The sequence below is a fragment of the Nicotiana sylvestris genome, chromosome 12, assembly GCF_000393655.2.
Source record: "Nicotiana sylvestris chromosome 12, ASM39365v2, whole genome shotgun sequence".
In the NCBI taxonomy this organism is placed as follows: Eukaryota; Viridiplantae; Streptophyta; class Magnoliopsida; order Solanales; family Solanaceae; genus Nicotiana; species Nicotiana sylvestris.
The window spans coordinates 11,421,320-11,447,428 of NC_091068.1; the positions used below are offsets into that span (position 1 = coordinate 11,421,320).

The 26,109-nt window shown below is 40.3% G+C and overlaps 2 protein-coding genes across 2 annotated transcripts; both read left to right on the forward strand.

The window, feature by feature from the left end:
- Positions 1-577: 577 nt before the first annotated feature.
- On the forward strand, positions 578-1,209 carry LOC138882679 (uncharacterized). The gene is made up of 2 exons (XM_070163292.1): positions 578-581; positions 863-1,209. Exons 1-2 carry the CDS (start codon positions 578-580, stop codon positions 1,207-1,209), a joined length of 351 nt encoding a protein of 116 aa, XP_070019393.1.
- A 41-nt stretch (positions 1,210-1,250) lies between these two features.
- LOC138882680 (uncharacterized) lies at positions 1,251-2,104 on the forward strand. Its single transcript, XM_070163293.1, has 2 exons — positions 1,251-1,828; positions 2,074-2,104. Exons 1-2 carry the CDS (start codon positions 1,251-1,253, stop codon positions 2,102-2,104), a joined length of 609 nt encoding a protein of 202 aa, XP_070019394.1.
- Positions 2,105-26,109: the final 24,005 nt, after the last annotated feature.

A 26,109-nucleotide genomic window follows, 5' to 3' on the forward strand; every position in this document is an offset into this window, starting at 1 on the left:
TTCTCAGAGATGACGTCATACTAAAACAACAATTGCTTGCAAATGACTTCGTTACCTGAAGTAGCGGAGAAGTTGGAAATGGAAGCCGAGAGCAGCTATAGAGTGGTGGCGAGCCTCGATTTTCAGTGACCAGAAAATTAAAATATGCATCAAAGATTACGAGTGACTTCTTTTACAGCTTATTTGGATGGTTGTTGCCATTGTATATTGTACGGTATTTGTTAATTTAAATATTATGTTTGTTTTGATTATTAGTGTATTGTGTTAAATTTGTTGTTACCTAACAATGAAAAGTGTCACTTTATACAATATGGATTTGGTGTGGTTACATAGTTAACTTCTTTTTTCTCTCATCTTGTCCTACCTCATTATTTAATAATTCTATTTTATCCTTCATCTGACATTTTTATATAATAATTTTACCTAGTACCTTACTTTTTCTTTATAATATTATAAATTTATTGTTCATATTATTAGTGCATCACATCATGAAATGATGGCAAACAATACAATCTATTCAAACATTATATACATCAAATGATATAATATAATACAATACAATATTATAGGGACATTGATGGGTAAGTCTATAGAGCTGGCGAAGATTCTCCAGAAGGGAAGTGCTAATATAGCGTGCGTGCAGGAGACTAGGTGGGTAGGATCGAAGGCGAGAAATGTAAACGGGTATAAATTGTGGTTCTCCGGAGTCGTGAAGGGCAAGGACGGAGTGGGCATTTTGGTGGATAGGGAGCTTAGAGAGTCGGTGGTAGAGGTTAGACGAGTGAATGACAGATTGATGGCGATTAAGGTAGTAGTTGGAGGAGCACTCTGAATGTTATTAGCGCTTACGCGCCGCAAACAGTCTTGGACGAGGAGGTTAAGAGGCGCTTCTGGGAGGCACTATATGAGGTGGTGCGAGGTATTCCGCCCAAGGAGAAGGTATTCATAGGAGGGGATTTCAATGGTCATATTGGGCCATCTACTGGTGGCTATGGTGAGGTGCACGGTGGCTTCGGCTTTGGTGATAGGAACGGGAGTAGTACCTCACTATTGGATTTCGTTAGAGCTTTTGAGTTGGTGATAGTGAACTCTATGTTTCCGAAGAGGGAGGAACATTTGATTACTTTCCGGAGTATGGTGGCTAAGACTCAGATTGACTATCTCCTCTTCAGGAGGGTGACAGAGGGTTGTGCGAGGATTGCAAGGTGATCCAGAGTGAGAACCTCGCAACTCAACATAGGCTTCTGGTGATGGACGTCGGTATCTTGTTGAAGAGGAAGAAGAGGTTTGTAAGGGGTCAGTCGAGGATCAGGTGGGGAGCTTTGTCTAAGGATAATGCGCAGGAGTTTAAGGGGCGGCTGATGAATACGGGTTTATGGAAGAGTGGTGGGGACGCTAGCGTTATGTGGACGACGATGACGAATTGTATAAGGGAGGCAGCAAGAGAGGTATTGGGAGTTTCGAAAGGTTACTCTGGCGGGCACCGAGACGACTGGTGGTGGAATGACGTGGTCCAAGGTAAAGTGGAAGCCAAGAAAGCGGCTTACATTAAGTTAGTAGAAAGCACCGACGAGGACCAAATGAGAGTAAACAGAGAAAGATATAAGGAGGCTAGGAAGGAGGCAAAATTAGCAGTCACAGAGGCCAAGATTGCTGCTTTTGGTCGGCTTTATGAGGAACTTGGGGGCAAAGGTGGGGACAAGAAGTTATTTCGGTTGGCCAAAGCAAGGGAGAAGAAAGCTCGCGACCTGGATCGAGTGAGGTGCATAAAAGACGAAGATGGTCGAATATTGGTGGAAGAGTCCCAGATTAGGCAAAGATGGCAATTGTACTTTCATAAACTTCTGAATAAAGAGGGGAATAGAAACATCGTGTTAGTGCATTTGGGGCACTCAGAGAGTCATCGAGGCTTTAGGTATTGTAGGCGTATTAAGGTTGAGGAGGTCGGGGTGCGATGGGTAAGATGAGTCGGGGCAAAGCGACCAGACCAGATGAGATTCCAGTAGAGTTTTGGAGATATGCGGGTAGAGCAGGCTTGGAGTGGCTAACTGGGTTGTTTAATGTTATCTTTAGGACAAAGAGGATTCCTGATGAGTGGCGGTGAAGTACAATGGTTCCAGTGTACAAGAATAAAGGGGATATCAAGAATTGTAACAACTATAGGGGTATCAAGTTACTAAGTCATACCATGAAAGTTTGGGAGCGGGTGGTGGAAGGGAGGATAAGAAGGGCAGTGTCTATATCGGAAAACCAGTTCGAGTTCATACCGGGCCATTCTACCATAGAAGCTATCCACCTTATTAGGAGGTTGGTGGAACTATACAGGGATAGGAAGAATGATCTGCATATGGTGTTTATTGACCTAGAGAAGGCGTATGACAAGGTCCCTAGAGACGTCCTTTGGAGGTGCCTGGAGGTGAAAGGTGTGTCGGTGGCTTACATTAGGGTGATAAAGGATATGTATGATGGAGTTATGACTCGGGTTAGGACTGTAGGAGGTGACTCAGAGCCTTTCCCAGTTATTATGGGGTTACACCAAGGATCGACGCTCAGCCCATTCTTATTTGCTCTAGCGATGGACGCACTGACACACCATATCCAAGGAGAGGTGCGATGGTGTATGTTGGTTGCTGATGATATAGTTCTAATTGATGAGACATGAGACGGCGTTAATGGGAGACTAGAGGTATGGAGGCAGACCCTGGAGTCTAAATATTTCAAGTTAAGTATGACTAAGACGGAATATGTGGAATGTAAGTTCAACGACGTGACGGGGGAAGCGGACATGGAAGTCAGGCTTGACTCACAGGTCATCCTCAAGAGAGAAAGTTTTAAGTACTTAGGGTCAATTAACCAGGGAGATGGGGAGATCGACGGGGATGTTACGCACCGTATTGGGGTGGGGTGGATGAAATGGAGGCTAGCATCTGGAGTCCTGTATGACAAGAATGTGCCATCGAAACTCAAAGGTAAATTCTATAGAGCGGTGGTTAGACCAGCCATGTTCTATGGAGCTGAGTGTTGGCCAGTTAAGAATTCACATATCTAGAAGATGAAAGTAGCAGAAATGAGGATGTTGAGATGGATGTGTGGGCACACTAGGCTGGATAAGATTAGGAATGAAGATATTCGGGAGAGGGTGGGCGTGGCTCTCGTGGACGACAAGATGCGGGAAGTGCGGGTTAGATGGTTCGAACACATATGTGGATGAGAAGCCTAGATGCACCGGTTAGGAGGTGTGAGTGGTTGAATTTGGCGGGTATGAGAAGAGGCAGAAGGCGGCCAAAGAAGTATTGGGGCAAGGTGATCAGGCAGGACATGGCGCGACTTCAGATTTTCGAGGACATGACTCTTGATAAGAACATGTGAAGGTTGTGAGCACGTGATTTTTGCTTTTACGCGACAATCACTCCAAAAGAAACAAAATAATAGCAATTGGTCTTGCTGTACATTTGCTGGATTTTTACGTGGCATTTTTTGCTGGTTATTTGTGATTTTGCCCATGTTTGTTTTATTCAAAAATATATAAATATATATGTGTATATGTCGTGTGAACCGTAGTCTGTTTATTAAAATAAAAATAAAATATGTGCGTCCTTCATTGTATTTTGTCATTAAGTGTTTAGTATAATTAATTGTGTGATAATTGTTGTCCAATGTTTACATGGTATTATTTGGCAAATTATTTTAAGGAATTAAAAAAGAAAAAAAAAAGAAAGAAAGAAGGAGTTCGGACTTGGGCCAGTCCGATTTCAAAACAAACAAGCCCAAACAAACTCAGCCCAAACCCCATATTAAACCCGGTCCAGACCAGTTGGCCTCAGGGGGCATTCCAAACGACACCGTTTTACTGCAGTCCGATCTGGGCCGTTGATCTCAGATTGATCAACGGCCAAGATCAATCCCCCATAACCCACCAATAAACCCGACCCATCTCACCCGGACCGACCCCAACCCTCAACACTTGAAACGACATCGTTTCATTTAAGACCATCAGATCCAAACCGTAGATCTAGATTGATCTAACGGTTGAGATCAACACACCCACTAACTATATAAGCCTAGATCCTTACCCTGCCCCCTATCCAATACCCCAGCCTCGTCGTCTTCACCCAAACCCACAAACCCTAGAGCCGCCCCTGCACTCTTCGCCATGAAAACCGGCAGCATGAACGCCGGTGACCTCGCCATGAACACCATAGAACCCCCTCACCACCCTGAACATAGACCTGTTAACCATTTGGTTCGAATCACCCCCCAGGTCCTCGAATCTTCATTTGAAGATTCGAGTTAAAACTCGATCTACACCAAACAACCCCAGCTTCATACCAGACACTCCCCGGACCCTCCTCGTGACCAAACCATACTTGGTTTGGTCCGAATCTAACCAGGGAAGCACGAATATTAGATCTGAGTTTTGAAACCACAAGGTCCCTCTTCACTGGTTCAAACCGGTTCAAACCAAAGAGTTTAAGGTCTGATGGACTTTAATCAAAGTGTTTCTCATTTGAGAAACACTTCGATTAAAGTCCGTTCAGCCTTAAGAAAGTTTGTCCGAGTCCGAGTTTGAGGTTTTGATTTTTCAAGATTTAAGGTGAGTTTCTTTCCCTTCTTTATTTGTTTTGGCCCATTTGATTGTGTTAAAGTCTGTTCATGCTTTGATTTTGTGTTTTTGAATTTTGTCAACTGTGTCCCGTCCATTTGCCTGAACTTCTGTTTGTTTGAATGAGTCTTTCCATTTGCTCTGATATTCTGATAAGGCATGTGTACTGGTCGTGTTCCAAATTTGTATTCATTAACTGATTCCTTGAAGTATAATTTTGTTTAGCCAGTACAATTCAAGTCATGTGCCCTATACTTTGAATGTCTGATTTTTGGCTACGATTGTGTATGTTAATGCTAATATAGTCGAGTCGACATGAGTCGTCAATTAGTTTCAACTGCCTGAACAAAATAAATCGATTTGCTTCTGTTGAACATTTGCCTGAATCAATTAAGAACCAAGTTCAGTTACTTATAGTTGTTAATATGATTTCAGAAACCTAAGGCTTGATCTGTAATTGAAATCTGAGTTGATAGCATGTGCACTTGTGCACAGCATGTGCATTGTGCACAGCCTGGTCCCTGTACAAAGGGCTTTTGATTTAGAAATGGTTTGACAGCATATGCTGTCAACATATTCCGCTGCCCATATCTGCTTTTAGTTAATAAAATGGGAAAGTTAAGCCTGCCAAGGGAATGATGGGGTTTAATAATTAAATAGCTAAAAGTAGAACTGAAAAGAAGATGGGCACATGGGAGGGGTTTCTTTTGATCTATCAGGCTGTAAAAGGAGTAAGATCGAGGCTTATAAAGGGGGGAGCTGAAATACATTAGAAAAAAAAAGGAGGAGAGGAAAAGAATACCATCTGATAATAGACATACAGAAAGAGGGAGGATAGAGAGAGCTGTAAAAGAAAATACACAGAAGGTGAGGAGTTTTGAAAGAGAGAGCTGAAATATACACTGAGAAGTATACACACACAGGCATACATAGAGAGACACAGGGGGAGCCTAAACTGAAATCTTGAGAATTGAAGTTCTGGGGGAAAACAGTAAAAAAAAAAACTGGAAAAGGTCTCTTTTTCTGATAACTTAAGTATAAGTTCAAAACTGCAGTCTGATATTGGATGCTTGAAAAGAAAGAAGATAGGGAAAGGGATAAACAGAAAATCAGCAATCATTTTCTGTCTTGTTGGTCTGATTCTCAGTCTTGTTCCACCTTTTCAATCAACTCTGTTTTCTTCCAAGTATCAGCTGAGTTCATTGGTCGATTCATATTGTTCGTTTCCCCTGGATTGGTCTGTCTTGGAGTTTTGTTCCTACTGCATTGTTTGCTGCTACCTGTCTACCATTTCTTGCCGGTTCTAACTGTATCTTGCACTGGGAGTTGTCCTATTTGTTCCTGCTGTTACTGCTGTTGTTTGGTGTTGCTTCTGTTGTCCTGCTGACCCCTCGCTTTCTTCTGTTGTATCCGACATCCAGGTACATACTAAGATTTTGCATCTGATGTAACAATGAAAGCATGAAATCAAAGATGTGCAGGAGTTTAATCATTCGTTTGCTGCAGTTACAGTTTTACAAACGTTATTAAGATATGTGCAATTTGTTTAGCTTGTAATTCGATAAAGAAACACTTTAGATAGCTTTGTACTTAACCATAGTTTAGTTCGTCCTAAACTGTGATTTCATTTGTTTAAGGGGTTGTCTAATGAGGAATGCATGAGTTTTCTTTAACACATAGATAATTAGGTAACTTTTAGCTGACATTCCGCATGTATAGAAAAGATTGCTTTAAGTTTTGCCAAATATGATGTTTAGTTTTATTGAACCTTTGTAGATAGCTCACAGGTTCACATTCAAATTCTATTAGTAATAGGTTCCGAAAGGTTAATTCCGCTGATTTGTTTTAAATAGGCAAGTTTCAAACTTAGATCTGAAGAACGTTTATCATAAGCTTCCTTTTTAACAGTTATATTAATCTTGTATGGTGATTTCCTCTGACAATTTAACAACGTGCTCATCTATGAAATAAGGCACTGAATAATTCACGCCTCATAAAAATCGGATAATCAAGTAAGGATCCAAAGCGGGTCAAGCATGTAATCAACACGTAATCCTTTCTTTTATTTTTAGAAACAAGCGTAGTAGAAATGTAGTCACTGTAGGATACCCTTCTAAAAATGAGATGAGCCTCGACAAACAAAAATGCACAAGCTTCGGGGCCCTCTAAATGTATATATTAAAATATTTAGAATTCGGGACATGCCGTTTAGCGAATTTTACGGCCTTCCCAAAATAACAATACGTTAGTTGCTTTAGGCGCACCTTTAATAATTTAACCTTCTTAAACACGGGTGCACATTGATGTGACCCAAATCCACCTCAACGGAGTCAAAAATATGTCGACGACCACGGGTGCATTGATTGTGACGTGGTTCGAGATGCATTTTTTACGACGTGGCGATTCTATAAAAATAAATGATAATAATAAAAGCGGTTTAAACTTAATAAAAGCACGTAAATCATAACATGTATTTAAATCAGATATTTAGCCATTATAACAATTTAAGCGACCGTGCTAGAACCACGGGATTCGAGGGTGCCTAACACCTTCCCTCGGGTCAACAGAATTCCTTACTTAGAATTTCTGGTTTGCAGACTTCATTTGGAAAAGTCGAAAATTTCCTCGATTTGGGATTCAAGATAAACCGGTGACTTGGGACACCAAAAACCAAACCTTTCTCAAGTGGCGACTCTGAATTAAATAAATAATCCCATTTCGAATATTGTCACTTAAATTGGAAAAACTCCACCCGCGCATCTAACCCCTCGGGGCCGGGCACGCAAAAAGGAGGTGTGACAGCTCTGGCGACTCTGCTGGGGACTAACCCAGAACCACTGGTTCAGGGTTCAAGAATTCGAGCTTAGAATAATTGTTATATTTGGCTTTATTATCTGATCTTTATTACATGTTTTTGCATAACGTGCTAAATGTTGTCTTTTACCGCTTTGATATTATCTGAACTGTATATAAACTGTGCCGAAACCCTTCTCTTCTTACCTCCGGGGAGAAGCTCGCTGGTCGAGACTCCCTATTCTGTTAATGTCAATACCTAAAATAAGAAAGAGGACGGACAAGTTACAAAGCCGGACGATCTCGCGGGTCCCCGGTACGTAGCTCCCTCCTCGACTCGAGTTGTCCGCTCGGGTACATAGTCTAGAACAAATACCCAGGTTACGAACCTAGAATAACTTGACTTCATGCCGGATCCCTAGTAGGAACGCTTATTTGCATCATGTTGCATTTGACTTAGGGGGCTCAACACAGGGGTTGGGTCCGTCTAGGACTAGCAACCTGAAATGAAAAGACCATCTTGTTGCATCCTATTTGTTTCCGCGCATTTATTCGTCTCGGACATGCATGCTGCCTGACTTTGGAGTATTCGAAAAATAAAAAAAATATAATAAAAAATAACAGTGTATAGGACTAATTTTCTACTTTGAAAAATAGCAATGCCCAATTACTGTCAAAACTCTGCCGAAATTTTGCGATAATAAAAAAAAGGAAAATGTTTTTCTTCAATAATTTGCTTTACTAAGAAAAAGAAAAAAAAAACAAAAGATGAAAAAAAAGAATAGTCTTGTATTTTTTTGGAGAATTGTTTGTTGAAAAGGAAAGAATTTTGTTCCAAAATAATTCGGTTAATTTGACCGAACTACGCGGGTCTGATTCTCACCGGATGTGAGATACGTAGGCAAACCTCATCGGTTCCGACCCCAATTTTCAAAAATCAAAAAAAAAATATATATTTCCCTTTAGTTCTTTCTTTATAAATTTTTCCTTAGAAAATAATAAAAAAGAAACAAAAAAATAATATAGAAGTTTTCTTAAACTCCAAATAAAAATAGTCTCTTTCTTTCTAAAGTCTTTCATGTGAAATAATAAGAATTAAAAACCAGCAATAAAAATCCAAAAAAAAAAGATACCCTTTGCTTTTAGTCTCTCTTTTGTAAAATATTGTTTTTTTAAAAAAATAAAAAAAAATATATTTGAAAATTTGAATTTCGAAATATTAGGATTTTTCTTTAGAAGTGATTTTGTAAATAAATAAAACTCAGAATTTCACATCATTTTCTTAAAAGTCCCTTTTTCAAAATTTAAGGGGCAACATCATATACATTCTTTCTTCCGTGGAAAAGGTAAAAAAAAAAAAAAAAAAAAAAAAAAACAACCAAACATATTTTCTTTTCTTAATTTCCAGAATTCAAGCCAAAAGCAAATAAATTGTAGAAGTCTTTCTTTAAAAAAAAATCAAAATAAACAAAATTTTCTTTATTCTTTTAAAGTATTTCTTTCAAAAATTCCAAGAAAAAAAAAAGAATTTTGGATAAGTAAATAAACAAAGAATAATCAAACCTTTTTAGCCCTAGGCTAAATGAGCATTTGCTTCTTTATTTTTGTTAGTTTCGAACTACGTAATGATCTGATTCACGTAGGCATCGTGATACGTAGGCAATCCTCATCGGATCCGGTCGCGGTCGCATTTCTTTTACTGCAAAATAAAAAAATAATAATAATAATAATAATAATAAAAAGGGGGAAGAACTAATAAGAGGAAAAATGCCGGAATGACGCATGCTCTCGTAGCAAACATATAGTAGTCCATTTAACTGTATAGGTGCGTCATGCCCAACGTGAGATTAACTATCTGTTGTTTGTTGCGAATTAACCGTGCGCTTGTCGATGAATATATCCAGGGTTTTTGGAAAGACGGTTGGTTTGGTGAAAGTCTGGCCTCGCACTCATACTTCACGAGGTCAAGGAGAGGTGTTCAACTACCTGTTGCTAGGACCAGAAGCAGTACTCACACTTACTTCACCAGGTCAAAAGGAAGTGTGGAAATGTCTTCGGAAATTCCATTGCAAACAATCCCCGTCTCTGAGGAGAGCTCAATCTCAGCCGTCCTCACACCTGAATCCACAACTGTGGAAGAAAATAGAATCATACGGCTCCGCATGTTGGAAATGCTGGACGACTGGAACAATGGGAAAGAGCCGCCAAGTGTCGTCCCCGGATTCCCTGAATTATTCTCCAGGTCAGGTGGGACTTCTAATGTCCCCATAAATTACCCTGCTACCCCATTCGGGTACCCAGCCAACTCCGCCTTCTCCGCAGGATCACCTTCTGAGCCTCATCCCCGAATGTCGGCCACTGATGCAAGCATGAACATCTTTACTGCATCGCCTTGCCCAGCTACGGCACAGCCTGCCACGTACAAGCCAAGCTTTGACTCATCCTCTTTTACATTCCAAGCACCATCATTCTCAATGGAACCAACTAGATTCGCTACCAGCACTAATCCTCTACCGCCTCAGTGCGAGCTTGCACCCAGGCAGGATCAGAGCCCCATAATTGCAGAACAAAATGAGATTGCCAAGAGAATGAGAAGCCTCGAACAAAGTTTGAAAAATATGCAAGGATTGAGCGGACAGAAGAGCGTCTCTTACGCCGACCTATGCATGTTCCCTCACGTGCACCTGCCAGCAGGTTTCAAGACCCCAAAGTTCGAGAAATACGATGGGCACGGTGACCCCATTGCACACCTTAAAAAATACTGCAATCAATTGCGGGGAGCTGGCGGAAAAGAAGAACTGCTAATGGCATATTTTGGAGAAAGTTTGGTTGGAGTCGCTTCAGAATGGTATATGGACCAGGACATATCTCGCTGGCATATATGGGATGATCTTTCCAGAGACTTCGTAGGGCAGTTTCAATATAATATTGACATCGCACCAGACAGAAATGCTTTGTCAAACTTAAAGAAGAAACCCTCGGAAAGTTTCAGAGAATACGCTATCAAATGGCGTGAGCAAGCGTCAAGGGTAAAACCTTCCATGGACGAAATAGAGATGGTCACTACTTTTCTCCAGGCTCAAGAGTCCGACTACTTCCAAAACATGATGTCAGCAATGGGAAAGCCTTTCGCAGAAGCGATTAAGATTGGAGAGATGGTGGAGAACGGTCTGAAAACGGGAAGAATTTTGAGTCAGGCAGCCATAAGGGCAACCTCCCAAGCCGTCCAAAGCGGGTCTGGAGGAATGGCAAGAGGGAAGAAAAAAGAGGAAACATCCATGGCAGTGTCAGAGGTGGGAGAATATCATAATCTCGGGCTTTGTCCTTCGGAACGAACCTCGCCACATTATTTCCCCCAACAAAATGCGACCTACGCTCCTCAGCCCTACATGGTCATGAGCACCCAGCCTTATATCCAGCGGACACAACCAGTCAATCGGGGGCAGGCCCCACATCCTAGGAATCAGCCTCCTCACCGAAACCACTACAATCCTCGACCTCCTCAAAATAATTTCCGTCCTCGGGAACCACCCAGGAGACCCAACTACACACCAATCGGTGAACCCTATTCTACCCTATTCCCTAAGCTTGTCCAAATGAATTTGTTGCAGCCCATACCACCGAATGGGCAGAACCCGGGATCACCATCATATCGGCGGGGTGTCAGATGTGCATACCATTCAGGGGTAGAAGGGCACGACACCAACGACTGTTGGACATTGAAACAAGCTGTGGAGAATCTGTTAGACCAAGGGAAGATTGTGTTGAGGGATGAGGATATCCCAAATGTGACCAATAATCCGTTGCCCACCCACGACAACGGGCCGATAGTTGGGATGATTGGTGAAGACGAGGAAGTTGATCCAGCACTAAAAGCCATAATCGCCATTGCTGATACAGAAAAAGGACCCAGGTTAACTCCGGAGCCAGAAAAAGGAATAAGTGATGTATTCAAGCAGGCCTCCATGGTATGGGGGACGATCAAACAACCTCGGCCGAACGAGCCAGTGTTTGTCGGACGCATACCACAGGAACCAAAATGCAACAAAGAAGGAGATGATAAGGTGTCCCCGCTTGGCGAGAGCGAGGAAATATGTGAGGCGACAAGGGAAGAGCTATGCGAAATACACATGGTCCAGCCAGGAGAGGGCACTAGCATTGTTGAAGTATCGTACATGGGACTAAGCACCTAGTTTCAAAACTAGAAGGCTACGCCATTCTTGATCAAACGGAAGTCCTAATGAACTTGTCTTGCCACTTTCTCTGCATCACGAGTAACCCCAGAGGGTGACTCAGATGTTTTTCTTCAGTTTCATGTTTTTTAATTTCCTGAATGTCAACCTTTTTCCTTATCTTCCCCAAAATGCCAAAAAATGAAATCATGCTTGATTACTCACTTTCTTCTTCTATGTTTTCTTTTGTGTTCTCTTCAATTCTAATGAATGCAGCTTTAAATAACATGACATGTTTGCGGACTTCATGCCCGGATCACGAGAACTCCGATCAGACTTCAAATAATGAGTCAAAATTTGAGATATAAAGAATTTGGAAAGTAGGAACAACTAAAGAAAATTGGTTCATGGTTTAGAAAATGTCCGTCACTAAAGCAGAGTTTGAAAGCAGTAAATGGGTTTAGACCCGTACAGAATGATAACCTTAATAACTGCGGTTTGTCACGAGCAATTGTACTGAAAGAGAGGGATCCATACGTCATTGAAAAACATTACCAAGTGGAGCATTTGTATCTGGGCGACGTCGGAAGAAACGACGTCAGCCTCGCTTGGAAAGCAGGTGCGGTGATGTGTCTAAATCACTCTAGCGATATCTTTGCACAGTTTGAGATGACGAAGGCTTTCATTCTCGCTACCCAAACACTATCAACCCTTTGCAAACCCATTTGAGCTGGTTACTCTTCTTTGATTACCCTCTTTGGAACCTGAAAAATAATTGAAAAAAAAATTGAAAAAAAAAAAAACAAAAACAAAAACAAAACAAAAACAGAAACAAAAACAAAAAAAAAACAACAAAAACAAAAACAAAAATCCAAAAAAAATAAAAATAAAAGTAGGCCTGAACTACGTTTGACTTGATTCCGAAAGGATACGTAGGCAACCTCTCCTTGGGGTTCAGTCGCACCAACAATAAAATCCAGGAATTCCCCCGAAAGTAAAACTGGGGCAGAAGTTATAACGATTCAGCAAATAATCCCACCCAAAAGGCTCCAAAGTTGTAGTTCAATCCAAATTCTTTTCACCCCAAACCTTTTTCAAGTCCTTCTGATCAATCAACGAAGCATTCCAAAATAGGAAGATGGAATTATTTGGGTCCGATACAACAAATGAGGGGAATAAAGATAAGAGAGTCTTGTCGGTGAAAACCTTTGGGCACCGTGAGGCGATGCGAGAAGAGAAATTGAAATGAGAGAGCTTGTTTAGTAAAAACTCGCAAAGAGTACTAGCAGGCAACAATAAGAAGAGAAATGAGAGAGGTCGACTAGCGAAAACCCGCAAAGGGCGTTGTCGGCCGAAAAGATGATTCCACCTCAGAAAGTCCTGGCAAGGTTCTCAGGTTTTGAAAAATATAGATCTGTTTTGATTCATGAGGAAATGCAAGTTCTCGGAGGTCGGGCATCCAGTCCAAAAGGCATGTCATGTCAGTTTGAAACTGGCATACACTCCAGATAAGTCCTTCTTTTCTCCCCGAAAGGGGCGTTTCTCTTTAAACTCATATGTTCTCCTTTACATAGTTTTCTTTGAGTTCTTTTGATCTAACTCTTAATTCCGTAATAATCGCAAAGAAAGGTGGCGGGACCGGTTTTACAGGGCTCCATTTGGCAAGAGTCAAATAAAATGTACGACCTCAGTGGCGCGTCAGTCCCATCCCGACTGGCCATGGTAGTTGATTTGTTTCCAAAACCGACAAATCCCCACAGGGTGTCCCTTATTACAAATCCCCCATTGAATCTCCCCTTGTACAATTCCCCAAGGAAGTCCCCCCAGCACATCCCCAACAAGTTTGCTAAAAAAAAAAAAAAAAAAAAAAAAACCTCACAGAGTTTGCATTGGACAAATCCATACGGAGTTTCCCTTGTACAAATCCCCACAGAGTCTCCCTGATAAAATCCCCACCAAAATCCCCAAGCAGAACGGGACGGGAAAAAACCAAAGCCTTATAAGACAAATCATCACAAATCTGGGAACGTAAGTCTGAGTAGTCCAAAGGGTTTCACATCAATGGCAGAGTTGGTCAACAGGAATCAGGCTAAGACAAAACAATTGGAACGATCAAGGCGCCCAAAACCAACCGTCATTTCCAAACTGACAATGTTTTCTTTGTATAGGAAATTGAGACAGGTACGACCCAAAGCAGCCATGCATGAAGCTGGTGTAGCCCAAAAGAAATAGAGCACACAAGCATGGAAACAGCCTTGCAGCGGAAAACGACCAATTGTAAGTTTCCCCTTAATTCTGTCGTGCATTTCTGATAAATAAAAATAGAGGGAGAACCAAAGGAAAGAAAGAAGACAAGGAATAAACATCTCAAAAGAAAAACAAATCATGGTAGCATAGGACCTCGTTCCTCAACTATCCCGGCATAACCCGATGAATCCTCCCGGCATAACCCGATGAATCCTCCCGGCATAACCCGATGAATCTTCCCGGCATAACCCGATGAATCTTCCCGGCATAACCCGATGAATCTTTCCGGCATAACCCGATGAATCTTCCCGGCATAACCCGATGAATCTTCTCGGCATAACCCGATGAATCTTTTCGGCATAACCCGATAAACCTTCCCGGCATAGCCCGATGAATCTTTTCGGCATAACCCGATAAACCTTCCCGGCATAACCCGATGAATCCTCCCGGCATAACCCGATAAATCTTCCCGGCATAACCCGATGAATTTTTCGGCATAACCCGATAAACCTTCCCGGCACGATCCGATGAATCCTCCCGGCATAACCCGATGAATCTTCCCGGCATAACCCGATGAATCCTTCCGGCATAACCCGATGAATCTTCCCGGCATAACCCGATGAATCTTTTCGGCATAACCCGATGAATCCTCCCGGCATAACCCGATGAATCCTCCCGGCATAACCCGATGAATCTTCCCGGCATAACCCGATGAATCCTTCCGGCATAACCCGATAAATCTTCCCGGCATAACCCGATGAATTTTTCGGCATAACCCGATAAACCTTCCCGGCACGATCCGATGAATCCTCCCGGCATAACCCGATGAATCTTCCCGGCATAACCCGATGAATCCTTCCGGCATAACCCGATGAATCTTCCCGGCATAACCCGATGAATCTTTTCGGCATAACCCGATGAATCCTCCCGGCATAACCCGATGAATCCTCCCGGCATAACCCGATGAATCTTCCCGGCATAACCCGATGAATCCTTCCGGCATAACCCGATGAATCTTCCCGGCATAACCCGATGAATCTTTTCGGCATAACCCGATGAATCTTTTCAGCATAACCCGATGAATCCTTCCGGCATAACCCGATAAATCTTCCCGGCATAACCCGATGAATTTTTCGGCATAACCCGATAAACCTTCCCGGCACGATCCGATGAATCCTCCCGGCATAACCCGATGAATCTTTTCGGCATAACCCGATGAATCTTTTCGGCATAATCCGATAAATCTTCCCGGCATAACCCGATGAATTTTCCGGCATAACCCGATGAATCCTCCCAGCATGACTCGATGAATCTTTTCAGCATAACCCGAGAACTCTTTTCCACGTAATCAGCATTAGGGTTTTAAACCCTAAACTGGACTTTTTCCCTTCAGCCAGCATTAGAGTTTTAAACTCTAAACTGAGCTCTTCCATGCAATCAGCATTAGGGTTTTAAACCCTAAACTGAATTTTCCTTTTAGTCAGCATTAGGGTTTTAAACCCTAAACTGGACTTTTTCCCTTCAGCCAGCATTAGAGTTTTAAACTCTAAACTGAGCTCTTCCATGCAATCAGCATTAGGGTTTTAAACCCTAAACTGAATTCTTCCTTTGTTCGGCGTTAGGGTTTTAAACCCTAAACTGAACTTTTTCCTTTCAGCCAGCATTAGAGTTTTAAACTCTAAACTGAGCTTTTCCATGCAATCAGCATTAGGGTTTTAAACCCTAAACTGAATTCTTCCTTTGTTCGGCGTTAGGGTTTTAAACCCCAAACCGAACCTCTCCCCAGCTAGCCGGTATTGGGGCTCCAACCCTGAACTGAGCATGCATATCCTCTGAACTTCCTGGTGAATAATTAACGAAATTTTCCTAGTGAAACTGGGGCAGAAAATTTCGTTCGTTTGTTTGTTTTTTTCCCGCAGGTCTGACCTCGAGCCACACGGATCGAAATGACCCACGAGATGAGTCTCAACTCAGAATCAAAGAAGAAAAAGACAAAAGAAGACATCCCGAGATATCAGAGTGAATGGAGAGCAGATCGACTCCAACATTTGACTAAGGCCCTGAACCCTACCAATCGCGTCTCACTCAGTATCCCGGAGATTAAACAAGTCGCCGCAACTCGCAAGCATCAAGATTCAGATCGAAGTCTACAAGCAAAATCAGCTAAGACCCAAGATCAAGTTGTAAAAGAATTATAGATAAGAATCTTGTAACTAGCAGTTGACATGCATATAAGTAGTTAGTTCAGTTTCCAATTATCGTTTGGTTGTAATAAGGCGGTCAGTGACGCAGCAGTGACAACAACAGCAGCAGTAGCAGCAAGCATTGCAATCCCATGGTAGTCCCAGCTACCAAAACTTTCTCGAACTACATTGACCTGATTCCTGTTTAGCCCAGGATATGTAGGAAATCTTTGAAGCAAAATTCCGTCAGATCTTTCAAAAACATGCTTCATACGGAGTGGTCCATAGGTAAAAATCGCTCATGCACGCTCACTTTGTCTTTGCACGAAAACTCTTCGTGTTTCCGAACAAAGAGGGGCAGCTGTGAGCACGTGATTTTTGCTTTTACGCGACAATCACTCCAAAAGAAACAAAATAATAGCAATTGGTCTTGCTGTACATTTGCTGGATTTTTACGTGGCATTTTTTGCTGGTTATTTGTGATTTTGCCCATGTTTGTTTTATTCAAAAATATATAAATATATATGTGTATATGTCGTGTGAACCGTAGTCTGTTTATTAAAATAAAAATAAAATATGTGCGTCCTTCATTGTATTTTGTCATTAAGTGTTTAGTATAATTAATTGTGTGATAATTGTTGTCCAATGTTTACATGGTATTATTTGGCAAATTATTTTAAGGAATTAAAAAAGAAAAAAAAAAGAAAGAAAGAAGGAGTTCGGACTTGGGCCAGTCCGATTTCAAAACAAACAAGCCCAAACAAACTCAGCCCAAACCCCATGTTAAACCCGGTCCAGACCAGTTGGCCTCAGGGGGCATTCCAAACGACACCGTTTTACTGCAGTCCGATCTGGGCCGTTGATCTCAGATTGATCAACGGCCAAGATCAATCCCCCATAACCCACCAATAAACCCGACCCATCTCACCCGGACCGACCCCAACCCTCAACACTTGAAACGACATCGTTTCATTTAAGACCATCAGATCCAAACCGTAGATCTAGATTGATCTAACGGTTGAGATCAACACACCCACTAACTATATAAGCCTAGATCCTTACCCTGCCCCCCTATCCAATACCCCAGCCTCGTCATCTTCACCCAAACCCACAAACCCTAGAGCCGCCCCTGCACTCTTCGCCATGAAAACCGGCAGCATGAACGCCGGTGACCTCGCCATGAACACCATAGAACCCCCTCACCACCCTGAACATAGACCTGTTAACCGTTTGGTTCGAATCACCCCCCAGGTCCTCGAATCTTCATTTGAAGATTCGAGTTAAAACTCGATCTACACCAAACAACCCCAGCTTCATACCAGACACTCCCCGGACCCTCCTCGTGACCAAACCATACTTGGTTTGGTCCGAATCTAACCAGGGAAGCACGAATATTAGATCTGAGTTTTGAAACCACAAGGTCCCTCTTCACTGGTTCAAACCGGTTCAAACCAAAGAGTTTAAGGTCTGATGGACTTTAATCAAAGTGTTTCTCATTTGAGAAACACTTCGATTAAAGTCCGTTCAGCCTTAAGAAAGTTTGTCCGAGTCCGAGTTTGAGGTTTTGATTTTTCAAGATTTAAGGTGAGTTTCTTTCCCTTCTTTATTTGTTTTGGCCCATTTGATTGTGTTAAAGTCTGTTCATGCTTTGATTTTGTGTTTTTGAATTTTGTCAACTGTGTCCCGTCCATTTGCCTGAACTTCTGTTTGTTTGAATGAGTCTTTCCATTTGCTCTGATAATGTGTATATAAATGTTATGCAAGTAGCTGATTTCCAAGTTTGGACTGACTAGTTGACTCCTCGAGTGTATTTCTGCTTAGTCAGTATAATTCGAACCATGTATCGACACTGGTTAAATGTCTGATTTTTGGCTACGATTGTGTATGTTAATGCTAATATAGTCGAGTCGACATGAGTCGTCAATTAGTTTCAACTGCCTGAACAAAATAAATCGATTTGCTTCTGTTGAACATTTGCCTGAATCAATTAAGAACCAAGTTCAGTTACTTATAGTTGTTAATATGATTTCAGAAACCTAAGGCTTGATCTGTAATTGAAATCTGAGTTGATAGCATGTGCACTTGTGCACAGCATGTGCATTGTGCACAGCCTGTTTTTCCTGCATAAAGGGCTTTCAATTTTAAAATGGTTTGACAGCATATGCTGTCAACATATTCCGCTGCCCATATCTGCTTTTAGTTAATAAAATGGGAAAGTTAAGCCTGCCAAGGGAATGATGGGGTTTAATAATTAAATAGCTAAAAGTAGAACTGAAAAGAAGATGGGCATATGGGAGGGGTTTCTTTTGATCTATCAGGCTGTAAAAGGAGTAAGATCGAGGCTTATAAAGGGGGGAGCTGAAATACATTAGAAAAAAAAAGGAGGAGAGGAAAAGAATACCATCTGATAATAGACATACAGAAAGAGGGAGGATAGAGAGAGCTGTAAAAGAAAATACACAGAAGGTGAGGAGTTTTGAAAGAGAGAGCTGAAATATACACTGAGAAGTATACACACACAGGCATACATAGAGAGACACAGGGGAAACCTAAACTGAAATCTTGAGAATTGAAGTTCTGGGGGAAAACAGTAAAAAAAAAAACTGGAAAAGGTCTCTTTTTCTGATAACTTAAGTATAAGTTCAAAACTGCAGTCTGATATTGGATGCTTGAAAAGAAAGAAGATAGGGAAAGGGATAAACAGAAAATCAGCAATCATTTTCTGTCTTGTTGGTCTGATTCTCAGTCTTGTTCCACCTTTTCAATCAACTCTGTTTTCTTCCAAGTATCAGCTGAGTTCATTGGTCGATTCATATTGTTCGTTTCCCCTGGATTGGTCTGTCTTGGAGTTTTGTTCCTACTGCATTTTTTGCTGCTACCTGTCTACCATTTCTTGCCGGTTCTAACTGTATCTTGCACTGGGAGTTGTCCTATTTGTTCCTGCTGTTACTGCTGTTGTTTGGTGTTGCTTCTGTTGTCCTGCTGACCCCTCGCTTTCTTCTGTTGTATCCGACATCCAGGTACATACTAAGATTTTGCATCTGATGTAACAATGAAAGCATGAAATCAAAGATGTGCAGGAGTTTAATCATTCGTTTGCTGCAGTTACAGTTTTACAAACGTTATTAAGATATGTGCAATTTGTTTAGCTTGTAATTCGATAAAGAAACACTTTAGATAGCTTTGTACTTAACCATAGTTTAGTTCGTCCTAAACTGTGATTTCATTTGTTTAAGGGGTTGTCTAATGAGGAATGCATGAGTTTTCTTTAACACATAGATAATTAGGTAACTTTTAGCTGACATTCCGCATGTATAGAAAAGATTGCTTTAAGTTTTGCCAAATATGATGTTTAGTTTTATTGAACCTTTGTAGATAGCTCACAGGTTCACATTCAAATTCTATTAGTAATAGGTTCCGAAAGGTTAATTCCGCTGATTTGTTTTAAATAGGCAAGTTTCAAACTTAGATCTGAAGAACGTTTATCATAAGCTTCCTTTTTAACAGTTATATTAATCTTGTATGGTGATTTCCTCTGACAATTTAACAACGTGCTCATCTATGAAATAAGGCACTGAATAATTCACGCCTCATAAAAATCGGATAATCAAGTAAGGATCCAAAGCGGGTCAAGCATGTAATCAACACGTAATCCTTTCTTTTATTTTTAGAAACAAGCGTAGTAGAAATGTAGTCACTGTAGGATACCCTTCTAAAAATGAGATGAGCCTCGACAAACAAAAATGCACAAGCTTCGGGGCCCTCTAAATGTATATATTAAAATATTTAGAATTCGGGACATGCCGTTTAGCGAATTTTACGGCCTTCCCAAAATAACAATACGTTAGTTGCTTTAGGCGCACCTTTAATAATTTAACCTTCTTAAACACGGGTGCACATTGATGTGACCCAAATCCACCTCAACGGAGTCAAAAATATGTCGACGACCACGGGTGCATTGATTGTGACGTGGTTCGAGATGCATTTTTTACGACGTGGCGATTCTATAAAAATAAATGATAATAATAAAAGCGGTTTAAACTTAATAAAAGCACGTAAATCATAACATGTATTTAAATCAGATATTTAGCCATTATAACAATTTAAGCGACCGTGCTAGAACCACGGGATTCGAGGGTGCCTAACACCTTCCCTCGGGTCAACAGAATTCCTTACTTAGAATTTCTGGTTTGCAGACTTCATTTGGAAAAGTCGAAAATTTCCTCGATTTGGGATTCAAGATAAACCGGTGACTTGGGACACCAAAAACCAAACCTTTCTCAAGTGGCGACTCTGAATTAAATAAATAATCTCATTTCGAATATTGTCACTTAAATTGTAAAAACTCCACCCGCGCATCTAACCCCTCGGGGCCGGGCACGCAAAAAGGAGGTGTGACAAAGGTCAAGCATTAGGGTGGTGGGCTAGGGGATAGTCGAGAGTTCTTCTCTCTTTGTACCGGGTAGACTGATAGAGTTCTGTTTAGGTTTGTTAACGGTCTATGTTGTGTTCACATGGTTGGTTGCATAGTTTTGTGTTATTGTCCTTTCCCTTATTCGTTGTTGTTATTTTCTTTCTGGCATCTTTTGTTGTTACATGCCTTTTCTTTTGTTTCTTTTTTGATATTATTGTCTCTCTTGTTGAGCCGAGAGTCTCCTGGAAACAGCCTCTCTATCCTTTTCAGGGTAGGGGTAAGATCTTCGTACACTCTACTCTCCCTAGACCCCACTGGTGGGATTTTACTGGGTATGTTGATGTTGATAATATTATACGATATATAACAACCATCCAAAAAAGCATAAAATTGCACAGGCGCCCTATTTGGTCATCCCTATTTTACCTGTACCCACTAAACAACTTCAGGCTTTTTCTCATCTTCCTTCTTCTTCTTTCTTCTTTCTTCTTTCTTCTTCCTCTTTCTTCTTATTCTCCTTCTCTTCTTCTTCTTTGGGTAACATTGATTTTATATGGTGTTTGTGAACATATTTTAAGGTAGTTTATGATGTTTTAGAGTGGTGAGATGTTGTGGCACTTTATTTTTTTATTATTGCTTAGGGTTTCTTCTTCTTTTTTTCTTAATTGCAAAATGGGTTCGTTAGATTTATTGTTGTTTTGACAAATTGATGATTGAGGTTTGTTCTTGATGATATTTGGAGGTTATGTTTCAAATTTGAGCTCCTTTGGAGTAGACTTTGATATTAAATCGTATATTGGATTGTTAATATTCAAAAAATAAATTTCTGTTTCTGGGCAATTTGCACTTCATGCCTATTTGGCTTTAAGTGCATGAAGTCGTTAGTTGTACTTCAGACTTTTTGGCCTTAAGTGCATCTGAATTGCAATTTTTCACTTCAGACTTATTAACAAGTGCATAAAACCATTGGTTGCACTTCAGACCTATTTGACCTTAAGTGCATCTGAAGTGCAATTTTTTACTTCAAACTTATTGGCCTTAAGTGTATGAAAACGTTTGTTGCACTTCAGACCTTTTGGCCTTAAGTGCATATGAAGTTTACTTTTCACTTCAAACTTATTGGCCTTAAGTGCATGAAACCTTTGGTTGCACTTCAAACCTATTTGTCGTTAAAGTGCATCTGAAGAGCAATTTTTTCACTTTAGACTAATTTTTTTTAACTTCAGACCCGATAAATTTGAAGTTGATCTTAAAGTAAGTAGGCTTGCAATTTTTTTTTGCGAAGTGGGTATACATTCAATTGTGACCCCAAAACAGGATATAGATGCAAAATCCCCCAAAAAGCTATTAGAATCCAAGGCCGTGCAGTTTATGGTATGTGCAATTGGAGGTGTTGAGGGTAGGGATGTTCAAAATCGAACCGAAAATTGAATCGAAACCGAAGCTTAATGGCTTATTGGTATCGGGTTAACGGTTTAATGGACATGGAAAAAATTGAAACTTTTTATTAATGGCTTATCGGTTTGGGGGCGGATTATTCAATTTTTTAACGGATATATATATATATATATATATATATATATATATATATATATATTTATCCATATTATTGAACTCGTTTACTGCTGCTTTCTAAACTTTAGAAGAAAGATTCATTTATTTATTACCAGCGTGGGAGATTTCATAATAAACAATAGTAATACATGAATAAATAAAAAAGCAATATAAGCACGAACCAACAACTGCTTAATAATTTGAATGTTTTGCAGGATGGCAACCAGTTTCTTGTTAGCATTGCTAGCAATGTTGACTACTATTATGGCTCAAAAAGAACTGATTGTCAACATCACCATAGTTCACAGTGCCACTGCTCAAGGCGTAGGTAAAATACTTCACTGCACAATACATTAAGTAACACAGAGTAAAGAGAATCACATGCAGACTTGTATGAGTACTAAGTATTTATTTGTTTATGAGACATCAAACAGTGTGCCTCGATGGAAGCCCGCCAGCATATCATCTTGATAGAGGACATGGCAGCGGACCTTGCAGCTGGATTATCGAATTGGTTAAGTTCAATCTTAACCAAGTTGTGTTTTTGTTTTTTAACAGTTTATCATCTTCTTAAAAAGTAAGAAGTCTGTTCAAATGATATTGTTGATGTATTATGTTGTGCACTTCTTAATCCCTTACCATCCACTTGAATGTAGTATGAGAAGATAAAAGAGTAAAAATAGCACGATATAGCCAGTTTTCGAAGTGGTTATTTAAAAATAGTCAGCGTTTACGAAATTAATGAAAAATAACCACTATTTTGCTGCAACAAAGACTGGTCCAGCATAATATACTGGAGTTCGGTGCACTTGTGTATGAACTCCAGCATATTATGTTGGACCGGTATACTTTGCTGACTCCAGTATAATATACTGGAGACTGAAGCACCAGTGATCCAAACTCCAGTATATTATACTGGACAATTATACTTTCTGGAACTCCAGTATATTATACTGGACAATTATACTTGCTGGAACTCCAGTATATTATGCTGGAGTTCTAGTGTACTTATGCTGGAACTCCATCATATTATACTGGAGTTCCAGCATACTTATCCTACAACTCCAGTATAATATGCTGGAGTTCAAGCATACTTATGCTGGAACTCCAGTATAATATACTGGCGTATTTTCCGGGTTTTGAACAGTGTTTTCGCTCAAATTTATCTTTACATGAAAAGTGGCTAAATTTCTATTACTTTTGAAACTGAACTATTTTTGAATGACCAGTTGTAAATCTGGCTATTTTTGAATTTCTCCCGATAAAAGAAGTATTTGATTCTAGTAATATGGCCTCATGGTGTAATTTAGTTGATATATATGTATGAGAAATATTGACTATATTGTTTGTCACACCTCCTTTTTCACCTACACCCCGCAAAGGGGCGTAAAAGGAGTTTTTCCAATTAAGGGACAATCAAAACGGGATTTATTATTTAATTCAGAGTCGCCACTTAGGAGATTTATGGTGTCCCAAGTCACCGGTTGAATCCCGAGTCGAGAAAAAGATTGACTCTGTATTACAGTCCGCGAACCAAAAATCCAAGTAAGGAATTCTGTTAGCCCGGGAGAAGGTGTTAGGCATTTCCGAGTTCCGTGATTCTAGCACGGTCGCTCAATTGTCATATTCGGCTTATTTATCTGATTTTAATACATGTTGAACCTATGTGCAAATTTTAACTGTGTACCTCTTTTATTATTATTATTTTTACCGAGAATTGCAACATCGTGAAAATACATCTCGAACCACGTCACATCAATGCACCCGTGGTTATTGACACATTTCAACTCAGTTGAGATTTGGATTTGGGTCACATAAATGTGCACCCGAGTTTAAGAAGATAACATTATTAAATACGCGCCTAAAGCGACTAGCGTATCATTATTTTGGGTAGGGCCGTGAAATTTTGCTAAAAGGCCCATCCCGAAGTCTAAGTAATTTTACCAACACGTATAGAGGGCCCCACAGCTTGTGTATTTTTGTTTGTCGAGGCTCGTCTCATTCATTATTTTTTAAAAGAAATTTGCAACATCGTGTAAATGCATCTCGAACCACGTCACAATCAATGTACCCGTGATTAGCGACACATTTCGACTTCGTTGAGATTTGAATTTGGGTCACATAAATGTGCACCCGAGTTTAAGAGAGTAAATTATTTAAAGCGCGCCGGAAGTGACTTGCACGTTATTATCTTTTGGGGAAGGCCGTGAAATTTGCTAAACGGCCCGCCTCGGAATCTAAGTATTTCAAATATACATTTGATGAGGGCCCCGCGACTTATGTGTTCTATTTAGCGAGTCTCGTCTCATTTCATTTATAGGTCCATCCTAAAGCTAACTAAGATTTTCTAATTAATTTGTCTCTAAAAATAAGGAAAAATCCTAATCGATTTTGTCAAGGGCCTAAAACAATAATTGTAAACCAAATAGGTCTTAGGGCTCAAGGATAAGCCCGAAAAATGTGAATTGGCACAACCAAAAGCCGGCCCAACGTAGTCTTTGGCCCAGGCCCATGCGAGTATACAAATAAGGTAAAAGCTGGGCCATTCGTTAAAGCGCTGAAGCTCAGATGGCCTGGAATTAGGCTGAACACTAGACGACGCAACTTCAGTTAAATCAAATCAAGTACCCACCGAAATTACTGCGTCCTTTTACTCAAATGAATAGAACATGGTTTGAAGACTAGATTATTTTTACTACTGGTCCATTTTTACTAAAGGTGAAAGAGCAAATTAAGAGGTAGCTTTGAATTCGACAACAAGATTGCATATCAAGCCTTCAAGTATTAGACTATTGGTCATACACTTCTACCAACGCTAGTTAACACCTATATATTAAGAACTAATCTGCATGATATGAGTTACTGCAATACAATATATTCTCAACTGGACATCAAACTCGATTTCAAATCCAATTGTTTCCGACTTTTTTTTAAAACATAAATGAACACTAAACTACACATACACCCGTTGTACTGAATTGCAGTTAGATAGTCATGAATTTGAATTGGTTCGAAGTAGTTCAAAAGCAGTTTATTACAAGCTGTAGATTCAGCCATTCCAAATTACTTAAACAAACAGTCCTAATTACAATTCAAACCATTACATTCAATTATAAGGAAGATATAGTAGCTACTGAAGTTTTCCAATGAAGTTAGGTTTCCATTTCATTTTATTTCAGCCAAACTCTACATGATGTGGAGATTCAACATGTACCTGGATTGGAAAATAGGACAAGAAGAAGGAGAAGTCAGCAACATGTAAGCAACAGACAATACAGCAGCAATGGGATTCAGAACAACTCCAAAAATCAGTTTTAAAACCAGAATAACACTCAACCACAACCCAGAATGAGTTTGTCAACCAACAGCAATACAGACACCCAAAATAGAACAAACTGAGCTTGGATAAGTTCAGAAACAGAATCAATAGACTGCCAAATAGATTCAACAATCAAAAGGGGCAAGAACCAGTGCTTGGAATCTAAATTCTGCCTAGAACTCAATGGGACAGTATCCTTTCTCTTAAACTCTCTCTTAGAACTGATTCAAGACTCAAAAATGTTCTCTCAGATTGACTTTTCCTCTCTCTGGGTCTCTCCTTTAATTTTTCAGAATCTTTCTCTTCTAAAAGTCTGCCTCAAAGAAAGCCAGACCAGACCAAAAAAGGGTCGAAAGAGAAACTGATTTTCTGCTCTCCAAAGCCCAGCCCCTATACTGTGTAAAACTCCAGAATCCCCCTTCTGTCTAAAAATGACTCTATATATAACCTCCAATGCAGGCCTGCCCCCTCAACTCTCAAAAGCACTTTAGGCAGAATTTTTAAACTAATTCTGCCCATCATCTCTCAAACCCCGCTATATTATGTTTTCCCTCTTTTTAATTCATTTGTTCCCCACTACCCTTGTCTTTTCTTTATTTAAATTCAAATAGGTATGAGCACCTATTTCTTAATCCATTTCCTTTAAACCTTTCCCCCACCATTATGTTTTGTTTCCCATTAGCACTAAACAATTGTATTAGTTTAATGGTACTTTAGTACCCTACTGTCAACCCACTTAAACTAGCCATTTTTAAACTTTTCAATTCCCAAATTACCCTCCTAAAGCCCCTGAATTTACTGTCCTACCCAATCCCTTTAATTGG